This window comes from Rhagoletis zephyria, unplaced genomic scaffold (genome assembly GCF_001687245.7).
Source record: "Rhagoletis zephyria isolate East Lansing unplaced genomic scaffold, Rhagoletis_zephyria_1.1 Rzeph_scaffold_01075, whole genome shotgun sequence".
Lineage (NCBI taxonomy): Eukaryota > Metazoa > Arthropoda > Insecta > Diptera > Tephritidae > Rhagoletis > Rhagoletis zephyria.
This window is the reverse complement of record NW_016158159.1, coordinates 46,607-64,267: the sequence shown is the minus strand read 5'-3', so window position 1 is coordinate 64,267 and position 17,661 is coordinate 46,607. Positions and strand designations below refer to the sequence as shown.

Genomic DNA, 17,661 nt, shown 5'->3' with positions numbered 1-17,661 from the left:
GAGAGTTGTGTAGAGAATGAAATTGCAAGATTTTACACGAACTTTTCTTCTGGTAAAATCATGAAAAGTGTCAAGCGATCACTGGTTGACGTTTTTGCAGAAAAAATGCTTTTTTTGTTCCCGTACTTTTTGTTGTTACTCACTTTTTACTCTCACTTCAGAGAGTAATTTTGCTGTTTGACATTTTTACAGGATTTAACACGAAAAGTATTGGATCAGAGCTATTAGCTAGAGAAAATACCGCCTATCAAGGCAATGCCTTCAAAGAATAAACCGTTTTTTCGCTCTCCTTTAAAAATTTGAGTGCCGTAAGATAGGCGGTTTCGCAATTGGGCGATGGGCGGTTTTGCAAAAACATCGACGAACTAAAAGCCTCATCATGTCAAATGTTATTTTCTATTTTTGCCATTCATTTGAGAGATTTTTTGTGTAGTTACTGGGGGAATTAGTGGGCTCTGGAGTGGCGAGTAGTGCGCCAACGAACGTTGGGATGATACCGAATGGGGGTAGGCTCTTGAATTGCGTATCGTTGCTGTACGCACAACGAATAGTGCTGGCATGTCAGTCGCTGACAATTTATCAGAGGTGGACGCTGCTGCCTGTGATGCCGAAAGCCTTGAAATTCCAAGCGCTGCGCCGCTTGGTGCTGCGGCCTTCGACATAGAAGTGATGCGGTCGATGGTTTTTTCGATCTCCGCCAGCCGTGAATGCCGATATATACATATATCAGATATTGTTATGCACTGCATTGTTCTACACTTTTAGTGCACTCTTCGGACAGTCCTAAAGTAAACAAACTACCATGGCGAATTTAATAAGGTGGTGTTGGGGCGACCAGCTGTCGAAATGAGAAGTGAATATACCTTGGCGACAGTGTAGTACACATGTATGTAGATACCTATGTACATATGTATGTACATATGTACCTACATATATGAGCCGTCGAACGAATACTTTCTTGAGTCACTATAATAATAATAATATTAATAGATTGGCGCTTACCCAATATCGCACACGATCTTCAAAGGTGGCACAACTCAAAATTACACGTTCGGCAGAAAAGGCGAAAAACTATTTCTTATCACATTGCTATCATATTGGCAAGGAAGACTTTACCTTAGGGTTTTTCAACAAATTATAACCAAAATTTGCTCCAGCTTTTGCTGAAAGGTACATAAAAGCTCTAGTGTACATTTTAGGATATACTTTTAAAAATGCCAAATTTTTAGTTACGTCACTTTTGAAGACCGTGTGCGATATGTTAGTGTTTGGCCGAGCTTCTCCTCTGATTTGTGGTGTGCGCCGTGATAATTTCACACAAAGGGGAGGGAACTGCAGTTTTACATCGACTCTGAACGGCGCACAGTGGTCTGAATCCGAAATCTAGGTGAACAAAAGTCGGAAAATTGAAGTCTTTAAATTATTAACCGAATTCGAAAAAAGAGGGGTTATCCATTCGTCGGAATATTTTTTTATGTATATTACCGCATACCGTCGCACCACGTTAACCGATTTCTATAATTCTTTTTTAAAGGAAAGGTTTTACCTCAGTTGGCCCCATACTAATTTGGTTTAAATCCGATCGTTGGATCATGAAAAAATTAACGGCAGTTTTAAATTTTTATATGAGAATTGAAGTCGGATTTGTTTTTTGCTTAAAATTTATAGTGTTTGCAAATTTGTTTATTACAAAATTCAAAATGGCAAAAGTTAAATAGTGCGAATTCGTCGGAAAGATTTAGATTCGAGACGCGTAATCAGCGATCCCAAAAACCCCAAAATAAGCTGTTTTATAAAAATTTACTGAATTCTTCATTTTTCCTTCCGCCATTTTGAATTTTTGAAATCTGACTTCAGATTCGTAAAAAGCCTTTGCACGCCATGTTTTATTACCGACCGTCTTCATGTGCTGAATCCCGCACGTGTAGACCGCAAAAACTACCAAGCATACTTTTTCTCGCATACCGAGCGGTTTGCGAGATCTCCCATGCTTTCAACTACCATTTTTATGTTTTACAGGTATTGGAAAATACAGGGTCGAACCTTTTTTTGGCGACATTTAACAAATGAAAAAATATGCTGTCAAATGCCCAGTCAACAAAACTCTATCTCGCTTGCGAGAGAAAAACGCAGAACGCAACGAGATTTTCAAGTGTGTAGACGGGCCGGTTAAAACACCTTGATTTCTTCATTTTTGTGTACGCCATAGTTGTAAAATCTGACTTCATATTCATAATCAGCGACCTCAAAAACATATAGAAACTAAGTGGTATAAAAATGCCAGCCGAGAGGCGACCGCTATTGGAAAAAATTTTGTTTGTTTTTTTTTTTATTCTTTGATGTTGGGTTAAACCGCGCTTGAACCCAGGCCCTGCGGAATGGTAGCGCGCACTTCTAACCACTACACCACAGTGGGCGCCTATACTCTTCGAGTATTTCCTACATATGTATGTGTGTATGTACATATGTATGTATGAATGCGCATAAATGTGCATACGTTGCATGGTACAAATCATACAAGCAAAGAAATTTCATTTTAAGTTTAGTCAATCGTTGGCGGACGCAGCAGCCCTAATTCCAATTAGATATATGGAAATCAAAGATAAGCAGAAGCTACAGATTTGCAAACTTTACAGTAGTGTAACTAATCTCTTAAACTAGCCAGATAACAGTCAGTAATAATTAGAATAAAAACATTTCTAGCTAACTTGGAAGAATGACAACAGTGCATACGTTTTTGTGGCTATATCTGATTAGCGTCGCTTTAATATCACGCAGTGCGCTTGCCTATGATCCGAATGATACCAAAATCGCCTCAGTTATTCCTCCCGAAGGATATTTCGAGGCATTTTATCCAAGGGAAATGGATGGCGTTCCGAACAGTGCTTCTCGTCCAGCACATGCTCATGGCAGCTTTTTCAAACATCGCAATCCTGCACTGGTAGATACAAAGAATGCAGCAGCATATGGATATCGATTTGATGGTAAACGCCGTTTTAATCTAAAGTGATTCAAAAATCGCATTGACATTATATTGGAATCAAAAAAAAAAAAACATTCGTAAGGGCATTGAAATTAAAAAAAAGAAATATTAAAGTAACTTTCCATTTGATAATGCCGTATTGAACGGGCATATGTGCCTCTCATTATCTCGTGACTCATTCACTTAACCACCTTGTAGACTTGTGTCGTTCATGAACTATTTAGTTCCTTGAACTAGTTCATTGAAGTGAATGCGTGACCTAGTTCGAAATTCTAAAGTAGCGGTTAGACGTGGCAAGTGCAAGCCCTTTTTAAAAGTCTGTCAAACTCAAGAATTTCCAAAAGTGATTGCAGGAGCAGTTGCAGCTTGCATGTAACGCCGCGTTTACCTAAGACAATTTGAGACAAGACAATTGGGAATGTGTATTAGTTATCAAATTGTTGGGTAAAGTAGGCGTCCAGACAATTATAAAGACGATACATTTTTCACCAACCGCCGTTAGTGTCGTTTGGCGTGAATTTCATATTATATACTAAAATATCCAAACACAAACCACTTTATGATAATTCCGCGATTTTTTTACGATTTTGTCTTGCCTTTTTTTCTAAAATTAACCAACGCGTGGCCGAATTGTTCAATTTACTGTCCGATTCACTGTATTTGAAAAATCAAAGACAGTGACGAAGACGATGAGAGGAGTATGAATATATTAGTGTAAATGTATTACTATTGTCTTGGCAAAATTGCCTCATGTAAACGCCGTGTAAAGTAACTTTCAAAAGCAGTTTTTATAGCTAAACTAGAAGCAACCCTGTGATCTCCGAAAAATACCACGATTCGAACATGGTTTAATGAGAAAAAGTGGCAGCATTGATTTTCGCGTATACGTTGCTAGCTGCGTTTTTGTGATGGCCGATGGCGATTTCATTTATTATTTTACCAAAGAACGTAGATAACAAGAAGCGACAACTCGTTATAATTCCGGCGAAAGTGCGCAACAGGGGCGTGCCTTCTCTTTTCATCCAATCAAAAAACGCACTAGGGCAAAAGAGAAGGCATACTCTTGTTATCTACGTTCTTTGATATTACCATACGCAACTAAAACTTTCTGGAGCTAAAAAAATGCTAGATAATTTTGAAGAGCTAAAAGAGAGCTAGGAGCTAAAGCCCAATTTTCGGAGCTAAATAGAAAAATAGAGCTAAATCTAACTCCAAAAGCCTCGAAATGGCAACACTGGTTGGCACATTTTTGACACTTGTGAGAGAGTAACTTACTCAGGGTTTACATTGGACAATGCTGTCAAGCCAATGAAGATATATGTATTAGTTGTCAAAATTGTTCAGTGGAAAGGTATGAATGATTAGTGGACAAGTCGGCTTGTATTAGGTTCATTCCTTATCTTTTTGGACTAAAATTTGAAAAGTGTCAAAATGCCAGAACGTAAGCAAAATGCGCTCACTAAAAGAGAATAACAGGAAAAGTAAAGGAACGCAAAAAACCAAATTTTTAGTCCAAAGAATGGCAACAACAAAGCTAACATCAAATAAGAATGGAAATGTATGTACAAAACACATTCACACAAGCACAATAAACACTTACTATATGAATTATTTTTTGCCTCCTTCCAATTTCAATTCACTTTTTTTACTTTTTAGATTATTCTCACTTTTTGCGTATTCTTTAATTTCCGTTAATTTAAATTCAGTTGAGTTTGACACTTTTCAGGATTTTGCCAGAAAAAATTCTTCTGACTACTTCGGACTGATGAGAGTCACTCTCACTGAGTGTTGCTCTCTCATTTTTGCTGTCATTTCCGAGTTAAGGAACGCTTTTTGGACTAAATCTGACTACTTCGGACTTTTTCTGACTATTTCTGGGAGATCAGGAACGCTCCTATTGCTATTGTCATGAAAGTATTGTCCGGTGTAGACCCTACGTTATTTCACGTAATTACTGGAGAAGTCCGAAAAGCGTGGGGAACGAAGCTCTTGTGAATAATCTTCTTGCTTTAAACCAGTACGGATAAATTTGACATTCAATACATCAGATCTCACCACAGCAAAATACAGCCCATTTCCTTAAATGACAATTCAAATCATCTGTGTGTAGGAACGTTTTCCGATTTATTTTACTTTTCGCATCATGTTTCAATAAAAATTGCTTTTTGTAAAGATTTATAGAGACACTCAAACACCAAAGATAACTATTGACATCGGGCTCATAAAAGATAGTTACCGAAAAAAATATGAACGTTCGCGTATTAAGCCGATTGCGGCAACGCTGGAGGTAAGCAATCTATAGAATTCTAAGTAATAACCTCAAATGAATTTTTTCTAGAGTTTTAAGACGTTATGCGACAAAACCCTCTTCCGTGCCCGGAGAGGAAGCTGGAGTTGGGAGTGGAACAGGGATTGGTAATATAACTGGTAGAGCTCGAGGAAACGCTAGTTCTCTCACAGTGAACCAGCCTTCCACAAAAATTGTCACACATTTACCGCCCTTAACTGACGCAATCCCTAATCTGCCTGAAGTCGAGTATGCAAGACCCTTAGCCGAAAGCAGCCTAACACAAGTTACTACTCTGGCTAACGGACTTCGTGTTGCGTCTGAGCCAAGATTTGGCCAATTCTGTACAGTCGGCCTTGTGATTGACTCCGGCCCGCGGTATGAGGTTACATATCCCAGTGGAGTTTCGCATTTTCTCGAGAAGTTGGCGTTTAATGTATGTAGTTCACAGATTTAAATGAAAATTGTTATCTACAAATTAACCGACATCGACAATTATTACAGTCAACTGAGAAATTTCCGAACAAAGATGCTATTCTGAAGGAGCTAGAGAAAAATGGGGGCATTTGCGACTGCCAAAGCTCCCGTGACACACTTATTTATGCAGCAAGCATAGATAGCAGAGCAATTGAATCGGTAACGCGATTACTTGCTGATGTAACTTTGAGACCCACACTTCATGTAGGGGAAGTGAGTGCTGCTCGAAAAGCTGTCCAATTCGAGTTGGAGACTTTAGGAATGCGACCGGAGCAAGAGCCTATATTAATGGATATGATACATGCAGCTGCATATCGAGATAATACTCTAGGCTTACCAAAACTCTGCCCAGCTGAAAATCTTCCACACATTGATAGGAATGTACTAATGAACTATTTAAAGTATCATCATACTCCAGAACGTATGGTAATTGCCGGTGTTGGGGTAAGTTAATGTTAGACACCTAATAAAATACTGAAATGTTGGACAATGAAAACACTTAAATATAGGTCAATCATGATGAGCTAGTCCGAAACGTAGAGAAATATTTTGTTGAAGAGAGTGCTATTTGGGAAACACAAATTATTAAAGGAACCGGAGCAACCGAGGTGGATGCTTCAATCGCACAATACACAGGTGGCTTGACAAAGGTATTTTTATAATATACAAGCAAACATTTCAAAAGATTGTTGGAGTTAATTTTTATAGGAAGAATGTGAAATACCAATCTACGCAGCTACTGGCCTGCCAGAACTTGCCCATGTTGTAATTGGACTGGAAGGCTGTTCTCATCAAGATCCTGATTTCGTTGCGTTATGTGTTTTGAACATTATGATGGGAGGGGGCGGTTCCTTCTCTGCTGGCGGTCCTGGCAAGGGCATGTATTCACGTTTGTATACAAACGTACTTAATCGCTATCATTGGATGTATAGTGCCACTGCTTATAATCACGCCTATGCTGACACTGGCCTCTTCTGTATACATGCCAGTGCTCCCCCTAGCAATGTGCGAGATATGGTTGAGGTTGTTACACGCGAACTTGTTAACATGGCATGCGAACCCAGCAAGGATGAGTTGAGTCGATCAAAGATACAGTTACAGTCGATGCTTTTAATGAACCTGGAATCCAGACCAGTTGTATTTGAAGATGTAGGTAGACAAGTTTTAGCGACAGGTCATCGCAAGCGTCCTGAACATTTTATACGCGAAATTGGTAAGGAAACTCGTATTTAAAAAAAAAAAGTTCTATAATTTAATTAAATTTGTTGCTTTGTCTAGAAAAAATCAAACAGGAGGATATCCAACGAGTATCGAGAAGATTGCTAGCTACACCTCCATCAATGGCAGCCCGAGGTGATATAGGAAAGTTGCCGGAATTGAAAGAAGTCCAAAATGCTCTTAGTAATGGTGGCCGATTGTATTCTCGGAGACTGTCTCTATTTAAGTGAGGGCACCTTCACTCATAATAACATAACATGTACATAAATCTATGCATATATACACGGTGTGGAATATGTGCAAGAATATTACAATAAAACCCAATGGCTGAATCCATATTCGGTTCCATTCTATGAAAATGTTATTGACCTTCCGAATTTTATAGAAAGGCAAAACTATACTACTATAAGACGTAAAGTATATTTTTTATAAGAATTGTGGCTGAGTGGTTAGAGGTGCGTTCTACCACTGCGTCACAGTCAATGCAAAAAGCTCTGTTTGACAATTATGAAATCGGATATACATACATACATATATTTCCAAAACTTAAATTAATATAGAAAGTGCTAACAGAGCATTTCCGTAAGTTGCCATGTGGGTATCTTGCATTAGTCATCTCTAAATTTTGTTAAAAACTTATATGAAGGATTTGGTCCATGTGATCCTTTTCCATGTAATGCCTTTTGTTAAAACACTTAATTTTTCTTTAGAGAATAAACTAATACTTTGACCCAACACATGAAAGTCGAATACATAGTTTTCCCGAGTGGAGCTTAACTACTTATTTCTCCTGACTCTATATCCGAATTTGACGAGACATCTTCCACCAAATCTTTTAAATCGTGAAGCATTGTATTTTTCACTACTCTAGGGTCTTCTTTTGAGGAGGCAGGCTTAATCGAAGGTAGCTCATGATTTTCAAGATTAGAAATCGAATTTTCTTCAAAGCAATCATCACTACTGACATCCTCACAGTTTCTTCTGTTGGCGTTTTGATTATCTTCCATTTCATGGCACATCACTTTAGATGAACAGGAATTCGAACTCATTTCAATGGAATTTGTTTTTTTAGTGCGTTTTTTCTTTTTTCGCTTCGATGTGAAGTGTTTCTCCGAAACTTCTTCTTCTGAACTTGAATGGCTTGAGCTGCTATGCCTCAAATGACCTAAAATATAGAAGGATATGGATAGTAATCAATGCAATATACTCCTACGAACAAAGTTATAACAATCTTGTGCACAAGTCCGCTGGAATGTAGAAATTGGGGAAACATTCTCAACTCGAAGAAAATGTCAATCAATATTACGCAAAACTGTAAGCTTGCCGTTACTTTTAAATAAAAAATGCTAAGCTAAATTCGTTAATCTACAGTGAACCAAAAAAGTTGTACATTAAAGGTACTCATCATCAAAGTTGAATATCTCTGCTGTTAGTTAAGTTATTTAGGTAAAAAGATGATTACAACACAGATACTTCGATTTCATGCCAACAATAAAGATTTATCTCAAATAACTACGCTTAGCTCTGAAACTTAAACAATGTAAAGAAATTCCATTGTGTATTAAAAAGTTAACAAGTTTTTTTTTTGTTTCAAAAAATGGAATTTCTTTGTATTGCATAAGTTTCAGAGCTAAGCTAAGTTATTTAAGATTGTTGGCATGAAAACGAAGTATCTGTGTTTTAATTATTTTTAGTTTTACCTACATTCAACCAATAGTTGAATGCAAAGTTAAACAATGCAAACACACTTTAACGGTAGAGGTATTCAACTTTGAAGATGAGTACCTTTAATGCAAAACTTTTTAGGGTTCAGTGTAGCTTTTGTCATAAAAAAAAAATCGTTTACTTAACACATGTCACGATCAATAGCAATTGGATTTAACATACATACCCGCGATAGTCACAATACCACCATCGTTGATGTCATCTTCTGGTAGTTCATCACTGGAAATGTCTTCACGTATCCGATATTGTTTGGGAAGGTGTGACTCATCCTCCATTGAGTTCGTAGTTTTTGGTTTTGTTTGCTCAGGCATTATCTCTTCGAATTCTGTCTTCAGTTCGGCACCTTTTTGCTTTTTGATACTTTTAGCAATAACACGTTTTTGGTGGTCCAATTGAGGGAACAAATCACGAGAATTATCCAATGCTTGTTTAGCTGCATTCATTTCAGCCTGCTGAATAGATGAACCCGTCGCAGTGGCCAAGCGTTTGGACCGAAAATAAACTGCAACTGTATACACTCTCGTGTTAGTTGGTCCAATAGATTCGATTACTTTATAAATAGGAATATCAGGCTCGCCACCTTCCATTGTACGTAAAGTGAGACAGCACTGTTGTAGCTTTGATTTTGGATCATTCCAATCCTGGTTCATAATAAATATTTGCAATCGTGGAAACAGACAAACATGACAAAATTGCTCGCAGTATAGAAGGCCTTTATCAACATACAATGCACCCAAAAACGCTTCCAACAAATCTGCACGATCTTTAGTCTTCAGTTCCACCTTTGGGTTTGAGTAAACCGCATACTTAGTCATGCCAAGATCATCGCACACTACTGCTTGAGTACGGTTGTTCACAAGAGATGAACGCAACAGAGACAAGTGACCTTCGTGATGTTCAGGAAAATGACGATAAAGATATTCCGAACAAATTAATTGTAGCACTGTATCTCCAAGAAATTCCAAACGTTGATTAGAACCTAGCGTGAGATGAGTAAATCCAATGGAGCGATCAGTGAAAGCACGGGCCAAGAGACGAATGTGCTTGAATTGAATGCCAATGGATTCCTCGAACTTGGTTAGTTCTTGCAGCACTGGATAAGAAGCAATGCAACCACGATCACCTATTTATTTATAAAAAATTAGATGAAATATACAGATGCCTTATTGAGTACGATGCAAACCATGTTTTTTTAAACATCGACAATATCGGCCACAAATTTGATGTTTGCGATCAATTTCGCTACTTAAATAAATAAATAGAGATTTTATATTAAACAATATTTTAAGCTGGATATACACTTCAACTAAAATGGCACTGTGTGCAACGGTATGCTAGTGAAACTGTGATAACTTTTTTTCAAAATTGTCTAAACAAATTTTCGTACACTGATGAAAATGCATCAAAAAACAATGCAGCAGGGTAATATATGTAAAGGTTTTGTTTAAATTTAACTAGACTTTAATAAATTGTCAAACATCAGATATCAGCGATAAATCGATGCTTTTTACTAAGTTAATTTTTCCGATATGTCAAACAATAAGCCCGAAAACCCTTTTCAATTTTACTTTTACCGTGCATACCTAAGGGCTCCTGCTCCTGTAGGGGATGCTCTGGATAGTTTTTCCAAATTTCTCTTAATTGTTCATCTTCCATGTATAAGGCGTTCATAAAAACTTCATCTGCTACTGATATACCACCATCAAGCAGTAATGCTCCCATTAAAGCTTCGAAACAATTAGCCATGGCATGGCGTAATTCCAACTCATGACATAAATCAGAACCATGTGCGTAAAGCATATACTCCTCCAAGTGTAACTTCTTAGCAAGCAATGCCAAATGCTGATTCTGTACGATAGCAGCACGATATGTGGCCAATCCACCTTCTTCCAAATCGGGAAACATGAAAAACAAATGGATAGAACTTAAGAACTCAACCACAGCATCTCCTAGAAATTCCAAGCGTTCATTATGAGTTATATTTGACATCGTTTCGTATTCCTTTCCAAATCTGGACATTATATTTATAAGGGTATTTATACCACGCTTTCTAGTATTCAAATAGTGTATTTTGCGATCTCCATACTCGGGTTGTCGAATTCCGCAATTTGTAAGTGAATTCCTAGCATGATCAGGATTTGTACCATAATTTTCTTTGTACGAGGGATGCGTCAACGCCAACTGCAATAAATATCTGAAAAAAAGGGATCCCCACAATTATAAATGCATCATAGCGAGATTAATGATAAATACTCACCGGTTTTTAAAATTATAACCAATATTTTGTTCTAAGAGATCGAGCGATCTATGGAATCGCAAGTGACCAGTAAGTACCGGAATGAGCATTGCATGCTGCACTATATCACACATTATTCCAGTTCTATAATAGCCCTTTGAGCTAACAGCTACAGTTATGTTGCGTTTCATTCGTCCCTGTGTACGCATTTCCTGTAAACGCGCCTCCTTTTCTTCTAGCTTACGCTTGTCGATAAATGATGGCTTGGACATATTAGCCATCAGATGCCGATACTTAACATATTCACGCCATGCTTTTTGGTATTCTGGGTTGCCAGCGTAGCTCAATTGTGGTGGGCGTATGCCGAAATGAACGATTGCTGGATGTGAAACGTTTTCTTCGGCGTCGATACATTCAGGCAAGTCTGAAACATTTCGGTCCAATTGATCAACCCGAACGGAGCACGGCTTGTATCCAGGCTTCGTTACAAGCATTCCTTTTATGAAGTCTACATAATCCTGCCAATCATGCTGATTGATGTCATTTATACAATGCAATTGCTCACGATCGACCAGCGGTGCTGCGCTGTCAAGTAAATATCGAAGTACTTCACTCATAGCTAATACTTCCTTTCCGTTATCGGGTAAGTCCCTTACGAAACGCGGTAAGAAATGAAAGGCTGGGCATGTTTCTGCGCCTGTCATACCGTTGGGATACATTGAGAAATCCACTAGCTCTAGAAGTTCATCGAATAGAAACTTATCTATAAAATGAAAAATGTTCAGAAAAAATATTGTTAACAGGAATATGCTAAATTACTGGAAATCGGTATCCCTTAAAAGCAAATACGTTCTTCAAAAGTGCGTTAACTCTCTATTACCCATTTTTGATATTATGCGCAGAAAATCTTCACCGAACGCGTATTTACCTTCCAGCAAAAAGGCAGCAAGATTTCGTTGTCATTTGTTGCAAAATCCCATATGATTAACATGTCGCACACAGTCTTCAAAAGAGGTACAACTCAAAATTTGGCATTTTTTAAATTATGCGCTAAAATTGTACACAGAGCTTTTATTTACCGTGCAGCAAAAGCAGGAGCAAATTTTTGTTATAATTTGTTAGAAAAAACCTTAGCCATATGATTATCATGTGCCAAGAAACAGTTTTTCGCATTTTCTGACGAAAACGTGTAATTGTGAGTTGTGCCCCTTTTGAAGACAGTGTGCGCCGTGTTTATAAATTTGTTTATGTTTTCTGCCAATCGGAGAATTTTTGAGTTAATACACTTTTGTAGAACCTGTGTGTTACGCACATACATACATACATGTACACCTATCGCTCATTTACTTCAATAGTGCCATAACTCAAAAAAGCAAAACTCGAGGAAACACGAATTTAGAGTTTTGAATTTCCATATTGCCACCTGAGCGAAAGAACGACCTACATATATCTCTAAAATTCTGAAATAGGGTGTTCTTCAATCAAATTCTGGAGTAGGGCGATTTTAAAAAGTTTTCTGAGATAGAGCGTTTTAGAACTGGCTGCCGAGATAGGCCGATCTTCCATTCAGGTGTCGATATACTGCCAGTAAAAATTAATAAACATTTTGTTCTAGTGAGATACTGGTAAGCGATACAGTTATTTAACTCAACTTTTGTATTTTTTGGAATATGACACTACTGAAGTAAATGCACTGATAGTACTTACCGAACAACTCCAATTCTCGTATGGTAAAGTTTTCCGGCATCTTTTCCGCAACATATAATATAGTATACTCAATATTGAAACGTATAACTTTGCATGTGGGTAAATCGGCAAGAGGAGAATGGGTGAGCATTGAAAATCCTTCAAATAAGAACTCGTGCTCATCGTGCTTAATTATCGTTGGCGTTTTGGTGAGAAAATTAGTGGGAGGAGATATAGTAATTCGATAGTGATGAAGTCGCGGTGCATTATTTGAATTCATTACACATTTTGGATACCCTGTTTCACCAGGATAAATACCGTGTCTTATACCAATACGTCGAGATTTCGCCGAACAGCGACAGAGTGGACCATCGTTCATTTCCCCAGAATCATTATGCCACAAATCCGCATGCACTCGATATGGGTGCTGTATTTTTCGGGACAGTTCTTCCATACAACAGTCTTGTTCAATCTTTAATTCATCATCCGATGAATCTTCGGATGACGAAGAGCAAGCTTCAGATTTGTGTTTGCACAATCTACGCCGGGACTTTCGTGTTGGTGGCTCATACGGAGGTAAGGTTTTTCGTACGCGTTCAGCCCGCTGAATTAATTTTTCTTCGAACAATTTGCAAAGTGCTTCTAATCTGCTGGTCGATACAACTTCATTTGAAGCATTTGTGCGTCGGTAAAAAGGATCAGCAGGGGACGATCGTACCCATACATTTCGCGTATCTTCATCCTGTTCACCCAATTCTGCAAGTTTTTCAGCAATATCCTCAGATGTTTCACAGTAGTTTGACCTCCAATTTTTCAACAATCTATCCCTTTCAGTTTCAAGTCGTTTACCCTTGCTATCATTTCGGGAATCATAATGCTTTTCCCGCGGATTGTAGGAACCAATGTAGTCTGGATGTTTCGCATAGCCATAGCTTCTATAATTTATAACTATGTGTAACAAAGATACATGAATTCACACATATACACATCTTACCTTGGGGACGAAATTGGCAAAATATGAGGACGATGAATATAGGTTGAGCTAGACGTATTGCGAAAACTGCTCCTTGTTGCACTATGAACATGGTTTATATTTGTTTTGCCATGCTCATATGGAAAAGATCTTACGCCCTCGGCACACTTATAGAGCCCTCTTCCACTCCTATATTTATTATGAAAATTGTCGTCATATTTAGACTTATGATAATTGTATTCGTTATATGTGGGTTCATATGGAATGTATTCAGTTCTTCTCTGTGTAGATGATGAAATCCTGTACCCATGCTCATTGTAATATCCCTCAACGTAGGTGCTTGATTCCCGATAGTGGGGATAAAGCGGGGTAACACCATCCAAAAGTGGAGTTTGATAATATGCCGAGGGGAAAGGGTGCAAATTGCTGGCTCCAGGAACCTGAGGTATTGATGTGAAACTTTGATTAGTGGTATCCCCAGCACTGGTATTATATAAATGAAGGGGTTCCGAAGACGGTGCTGGGGGAGGCGGAGGTGGGGGAAGCGGTGGCAGGCCCGGAGGAAGCGGAGGCTGTGGTTCGGTTGCAACACTTTCCATTGGTAGTGGTGGTGCTACTGATAAATGTAGATAATTCATTTCGTCGTAGGCTTTTCTATTGCTTATATGCATTTGCATGCAGACTTAGAACCAAAAAAAAAAATCACTATCGACGTGAAAGCGTGAAAGAAACGGTCCGAAACTATCGATGGCATCAACATAGAGCTGCAAATATATCGATGTCAGTATCGATATATCGAGTAATTGTTTTTTTTTTTTGCCGACATCGATATTTTGTTGCCGGCCATTTGACTTTGCTGAAATTAGCCAAGAACGCAGAACGTATACTTAAACGCAGTCTGTATACGCAGAATTTTGTCGATTACTGGAGCCCTCAGTATTGCTTACTATAGTGTTACCACTCCTCAATGCCTTTTCATAAACTTACCCTTTCAACTACAGTTTTTCGTGCTATAATAAATCGTAGCTATATATAAACTACTTAGTTTCAACGAAAAACCTTATTCAATAGTAAATTTCAAATGTTTTAAACGTATTTTGAATAGGAAATTATAACTTTCTTACCATCTGCAAAACTGCCGAAGTGGCAACCAGCTATAGAAGGAAGAAATCAGCTGACACGGAAAATCTAAATTCCGCAGATTTCTGCGCTACGGGCTACAACTAAAATTTCTGCTGTGTTGAGTTTTTATTTAAATGGCGATCTGGTAAGACAGATCGTGTCAGCTGACTCGGGTTTACGTACCGGTAGGGATACGTTCTTGACTTATTTCAGCTTTAAGGCTCCGTTATACATACTTGGCATTGCTTGAGAGTTATCACATAAGGAATCTGTTAAATGAGCTTCACGTGTAAGCGGTTACCCGACGCACAGCATAACATAGTCTATTGGTTTTTGATTTCTACGTAAAAATAGTGTAGCAAGATAATTACCTTAACTGCGGCCCTGAAAAGGCCATTTGTTGATTGGTATATATGTATGCATTCATCTAAACATAAAATTTTAATCTTCTTGTTAATTAATTGGAGGCCATAAAAAGGGCCTTTGGCTAATGCCTGGGTTATAATGGAAGTAACGGAACGGAGTGAACTGTCACTTAATTATCTATTAGTTGCGTTCCAGCAGCAGTACGAATACTAGGATTTTATAGGATCTTACAGGAAGCTGTTCCCGCACGACACCTTACATAGGGTTTATTAATGGCTAAAACAGCTGTTCCTGTAAATCCTGCAAAATCCTGTAAAACCTGCTATTCGTACTGCTGCTGGAACACAACTACTGTATGGGAAATGAATGCAAATGGTTATAATGCACGTAAACGCAACTTAAAACGGAACAATCTAAAATCAATAGATCCTTACGAATTCGCCGCGATTTGCTACGATTCGCCCGGTCCATTATAACTAATACCATGTTCTGACCGACATCGAAAACAAGTTTTCGTTGCTAAAACTAGTTTTCGACCTAAAACATGTGTTTTCGTCTATGTAAAATCTGTCAAACGAAAACCAGTTTTCGCTGAAAACTACTTGAAAACTCACGTTCCACTCGTTTCAATCAGTGTCTTCACTAGTTTTTCGATTACTTATCGAAGTGGAAGTCATATTTTATCATCTTTAATACGCTATTTCGTATTTATTGTTAATTGGCTGGCGAAAGTAAAATAAGAATGAAAGCAAGAGGTTGCTAATGAAAAGAAAATGTGGCNTTTGACTTTGCTGAAATTAGCCAAGAACGCAGAACGTATACTTAAACGCAGTCTGTATACGCAGAATTTTGTCGATTACTGGAGCCCTCAGTATTGCTTACTATAGTGTTACCACTCCTCAATGCCTTTTCATAAACTTACCCTTTCAACTACAGTTTTTCGTGCTATAATAAATCGTAGCTATATATAAACTACTTAGTTTCAACGAAAAACCTTATTCAATAGTAAATTTCAAATGTTTTAAACGTATTTTGAATAGGAAATTATAACTTTCTTACCATCTGCAAAACTGCCGAAGTGGCAACCAGCTATAGAAGGAAGAAATCAGCTGACACGGAAAATCTAAATTCCGCAGATTTCTGCGCTACGGGCTACAACTAAAATTTCTGCTGTGTTGAGTTTTTATTTAAATGGCGATCTGGTAAGACAGATCGTGTCAGCTGACTCGGGTTTACGTACCGGTAGGTATACGTTCTTGACTTATTTCAGCTTTAAGGCTCCGTTATACATACTTGGCATTGCTTGAGAGTTATCACATAAGGAATCTGTTAAATGAGCTTCACGTGTAAGCGGTTACCCGACGCACAGCATAACATAGTCTATTGGTTTTTGATTTCTACGTAAAAATAGTGTAGCAAGATAATTACCTTAACTGCGGCCCTGAAAAGGCCATTTGTTGATTGGTATATATGTATGCATTCATCTAAACATAAAATTTTAATCTTCTTGTTAATTAATTGGAGGCCATAAAAAGGGCCTTTGGCTAATGCCTGGGTTATAATGGAAGTAACGGAACGGAGTGAACTGTCACTTAATTATCTATTAGTTGCGTTCCAGCAGCAGTACGAATACTAGGATTTTATAGGATCTTACAGGAAGCTGTTCCCGCACGACACCTTACATAGGGTTTATTAATGGCTAAAACAGCTGTTCCTGTAAATCCTGCAAAATCCTGTAAAACCTGCTATTCGTACTGCTGCTGGAACACAACTACTGTATGGGAAATGAATGCAAATGGTTATAATGCACGTAAACGCAACTTAAAACGGAACAATCTAAAATCAATAGATCCTTACGAATTCGCCGCGATTTGCTACGATTCGCCCGGTCCATTATAACTAATACCATGTTCTGACCGACATCGAAAACAAGTTTTCGTTGCTAAAACTAGTTTTCGACCTAAAACATGTGTTTTCGTCTATGTAAAATCTGTCAAACGAAAACCAGTTTTCGCTGAAAACTACTTGAAAACTCACGTTCCACTCGTTTCAATCAGTGTCTTCACTAGTTTTTCGATTACTTATCGAAGTGGAAGTCATATTTTATCATCTTTAATACGCTATTTCGTATTTATTGTTAATTGGCTGGCGAAAGTAAAATAAGAATGAAAGCAAGAGGTTGCTAATGAAAAGAAAATGTGGCAAAAGCATTTTGGTTTTGTTTTTGTGTAGCAAAACTGCAATGAGAGGATGTAAGAAATGTCAACGAAAACACTAACAGCCGGTGTGAACAGCCTTCAGCCCACAATTCCAAAACTCGTTTTCAAAGTTCGTTCGGTCAGAACATGGTATGGCTGCCTCTAAATTTGCATTTACCTCCAAAATAAACGATGTTGCTCCTCTAAAGAATTCTGCGAAATGAGAACATAGCTGTCAAACAACAAAAATGACAGTTGAAAGTAAGCGAGAGCTCGCATGCTGCTCGGTATGCGAGAAAAAGCATGCTTCGTACTTTTTGCGGTCTACACGTCTTGCGTCTTTGCGTCGTCACGCAAGCGAGATTTCCCAGCACGTGAAGACGGCCGGTT

The 17,661-nt window shown here is 38.1% G+C and overlaps 3 protein-coding genes across 5 annotated transcripts; 2 read left to right on the top strand and 1 right to left on the bottom strand.

Annotated features, from left to right (window-relative positions):
• Positions 1-2,488: 2,488 nt before the first annotated feature.
• Positions 2,489-3,131, top strand: LOC108362712 (uncharacterized). Of its 2 annotated transcripts, none has more exons than XM_017615811.1 (2): positions 2,489-2,640; positions 2,704-3,104. In XM_017615811.1, the coding sequence occupies exon 2, from the start codon at positions 2,717-2,719 to the stop codon at positions 3,008-3,010; it is 294 nt and encodes a 97-aa protein (XP_017471300.1). In that variant the 5' UTR covers positions 2,489-2,640; positions 2,704-2,716; the 3' UTR covers positions 3,011-3,104. The 2 variants fall into 2 exon arrangements, with proteins under 2 accessions (XP_017471300.1, XP_017471299.1); XM_017615810.1 differs by having other exon boundaries at positions 2,492-2,635; positions 2,704-3,131.
• A 1,769-nt stretch (positions 3,132-4,900) lies between these two features.
• On the top strand, positions 4,901-7,329 carry LOC108362708 (mitochondrial-processing peptidase subunit alpha). The gene is made up of 6 exons (XM_017615799.1): positions 4,901-5,270; positions 5,322-5,706; positions 5,775-6,191; positions 6,257-6,397; positions 6,456-6,960; positions 7,026-7,329. The coding sequence occupies exons 1-6, from the start codon at positions 5,230-5,232 to the stop codon at positions 7,193-7,195; spliced, it is 1,659 nt and encodes a 552-aa protein (XP_017471288.1). The 5' UTR covers positions 4,901-5,229; the 3' UTR covers positions 7,196-7,329.
• A 32-nt stretch (positions 7,330-7,361) lies between these two features.
• drosha (ribonuclease 3 drosha) lies at positions 7,362-14,331 on the bottom strand. 2 transcript variants are annotated; one of them, XM_017615797.1, is made up of 6 exons: positions 13,607-14,331; positions 12,634-13,547; positions 10,948-11,689; positions 10,274-10,884; positions 8,857-9,813; positions 7,362-8,130 (listed from the first exon to the last, which is right to left on the bottom strand). In XM_017615797.1, exons 1-6 carry the CDS (start codon positions 14,260-14,262, stop codon positions 7,739-7,741), a joined length of 4,272 nt encoding a protein of 1,423 aa, XP_017471286.1. In that variant the 5' UTR covers positions 14,263-14,331; the 3' UTR covers positions 7,362-7,738. The 2 variants fall into 2 exon arrangements, with proteins under 2 accessions (XP_017471286.1, XP_017471287.1); XM_017615798.1 differs by having other exon boundaries at positions 12,634-13,544.
• Between the last annotated feature and the right edge of the window lie 3,330 nt (positions 14,332-17,661).

Excerpts from the sequence above, each read along its gene's own strand:
- LOC108362712 (XM_017615810.1), top strand. The coding sequence starts at position 2,717 with ATGACAACAGTGCATACGTTTTTGTGGCTATATCTGATTAGCGTCGCT.
- drosha (XM_017615797.1), bottom strand. The coding sequence starts at position 14,262 with ATGCAAATGCATATAAGCAATAGAAAAGCCTACGACGAAATGAATTAT. Across the intron at positions 13,548-13,606 it reads TTGCCAATTTCGTCCCCAAG|AAGCTATGGCTATGCGAAAC; the intron begins GTAAGATGTGTA and ends TATAAATTATAG. Across the intron at positions 9,814-10,273 it reads ACAGGAGCAGGAGCCCTTAG|GTGATCGTGGTTGCATTGCT; the intron begins GTATGCACGGTA and ends ATAAATAAATAG.
- LOC108362708 (XM_017615799.1), top strand. The coding sequence starts at position 5,230 with ATGAACGTTCGCGTATTAAGCCGATTGCGGCAACGCTGGAG. Across the intron at positions 6,192-6,256 it reads TGGTAATTGCCGGTGTTGGG|GTCAATCATGATGAGCTAGT; the intron begins GTAAGTTAATGT and ends ACTTAAATATAG. Across the intron at positions 6,398-6,455 it reads ACACAGGTGGCTTGACAAAG|GAAGAATGTGAAATACCAAT; the intron begins GTATTTTTATAA and ends TAATTTTTATAG.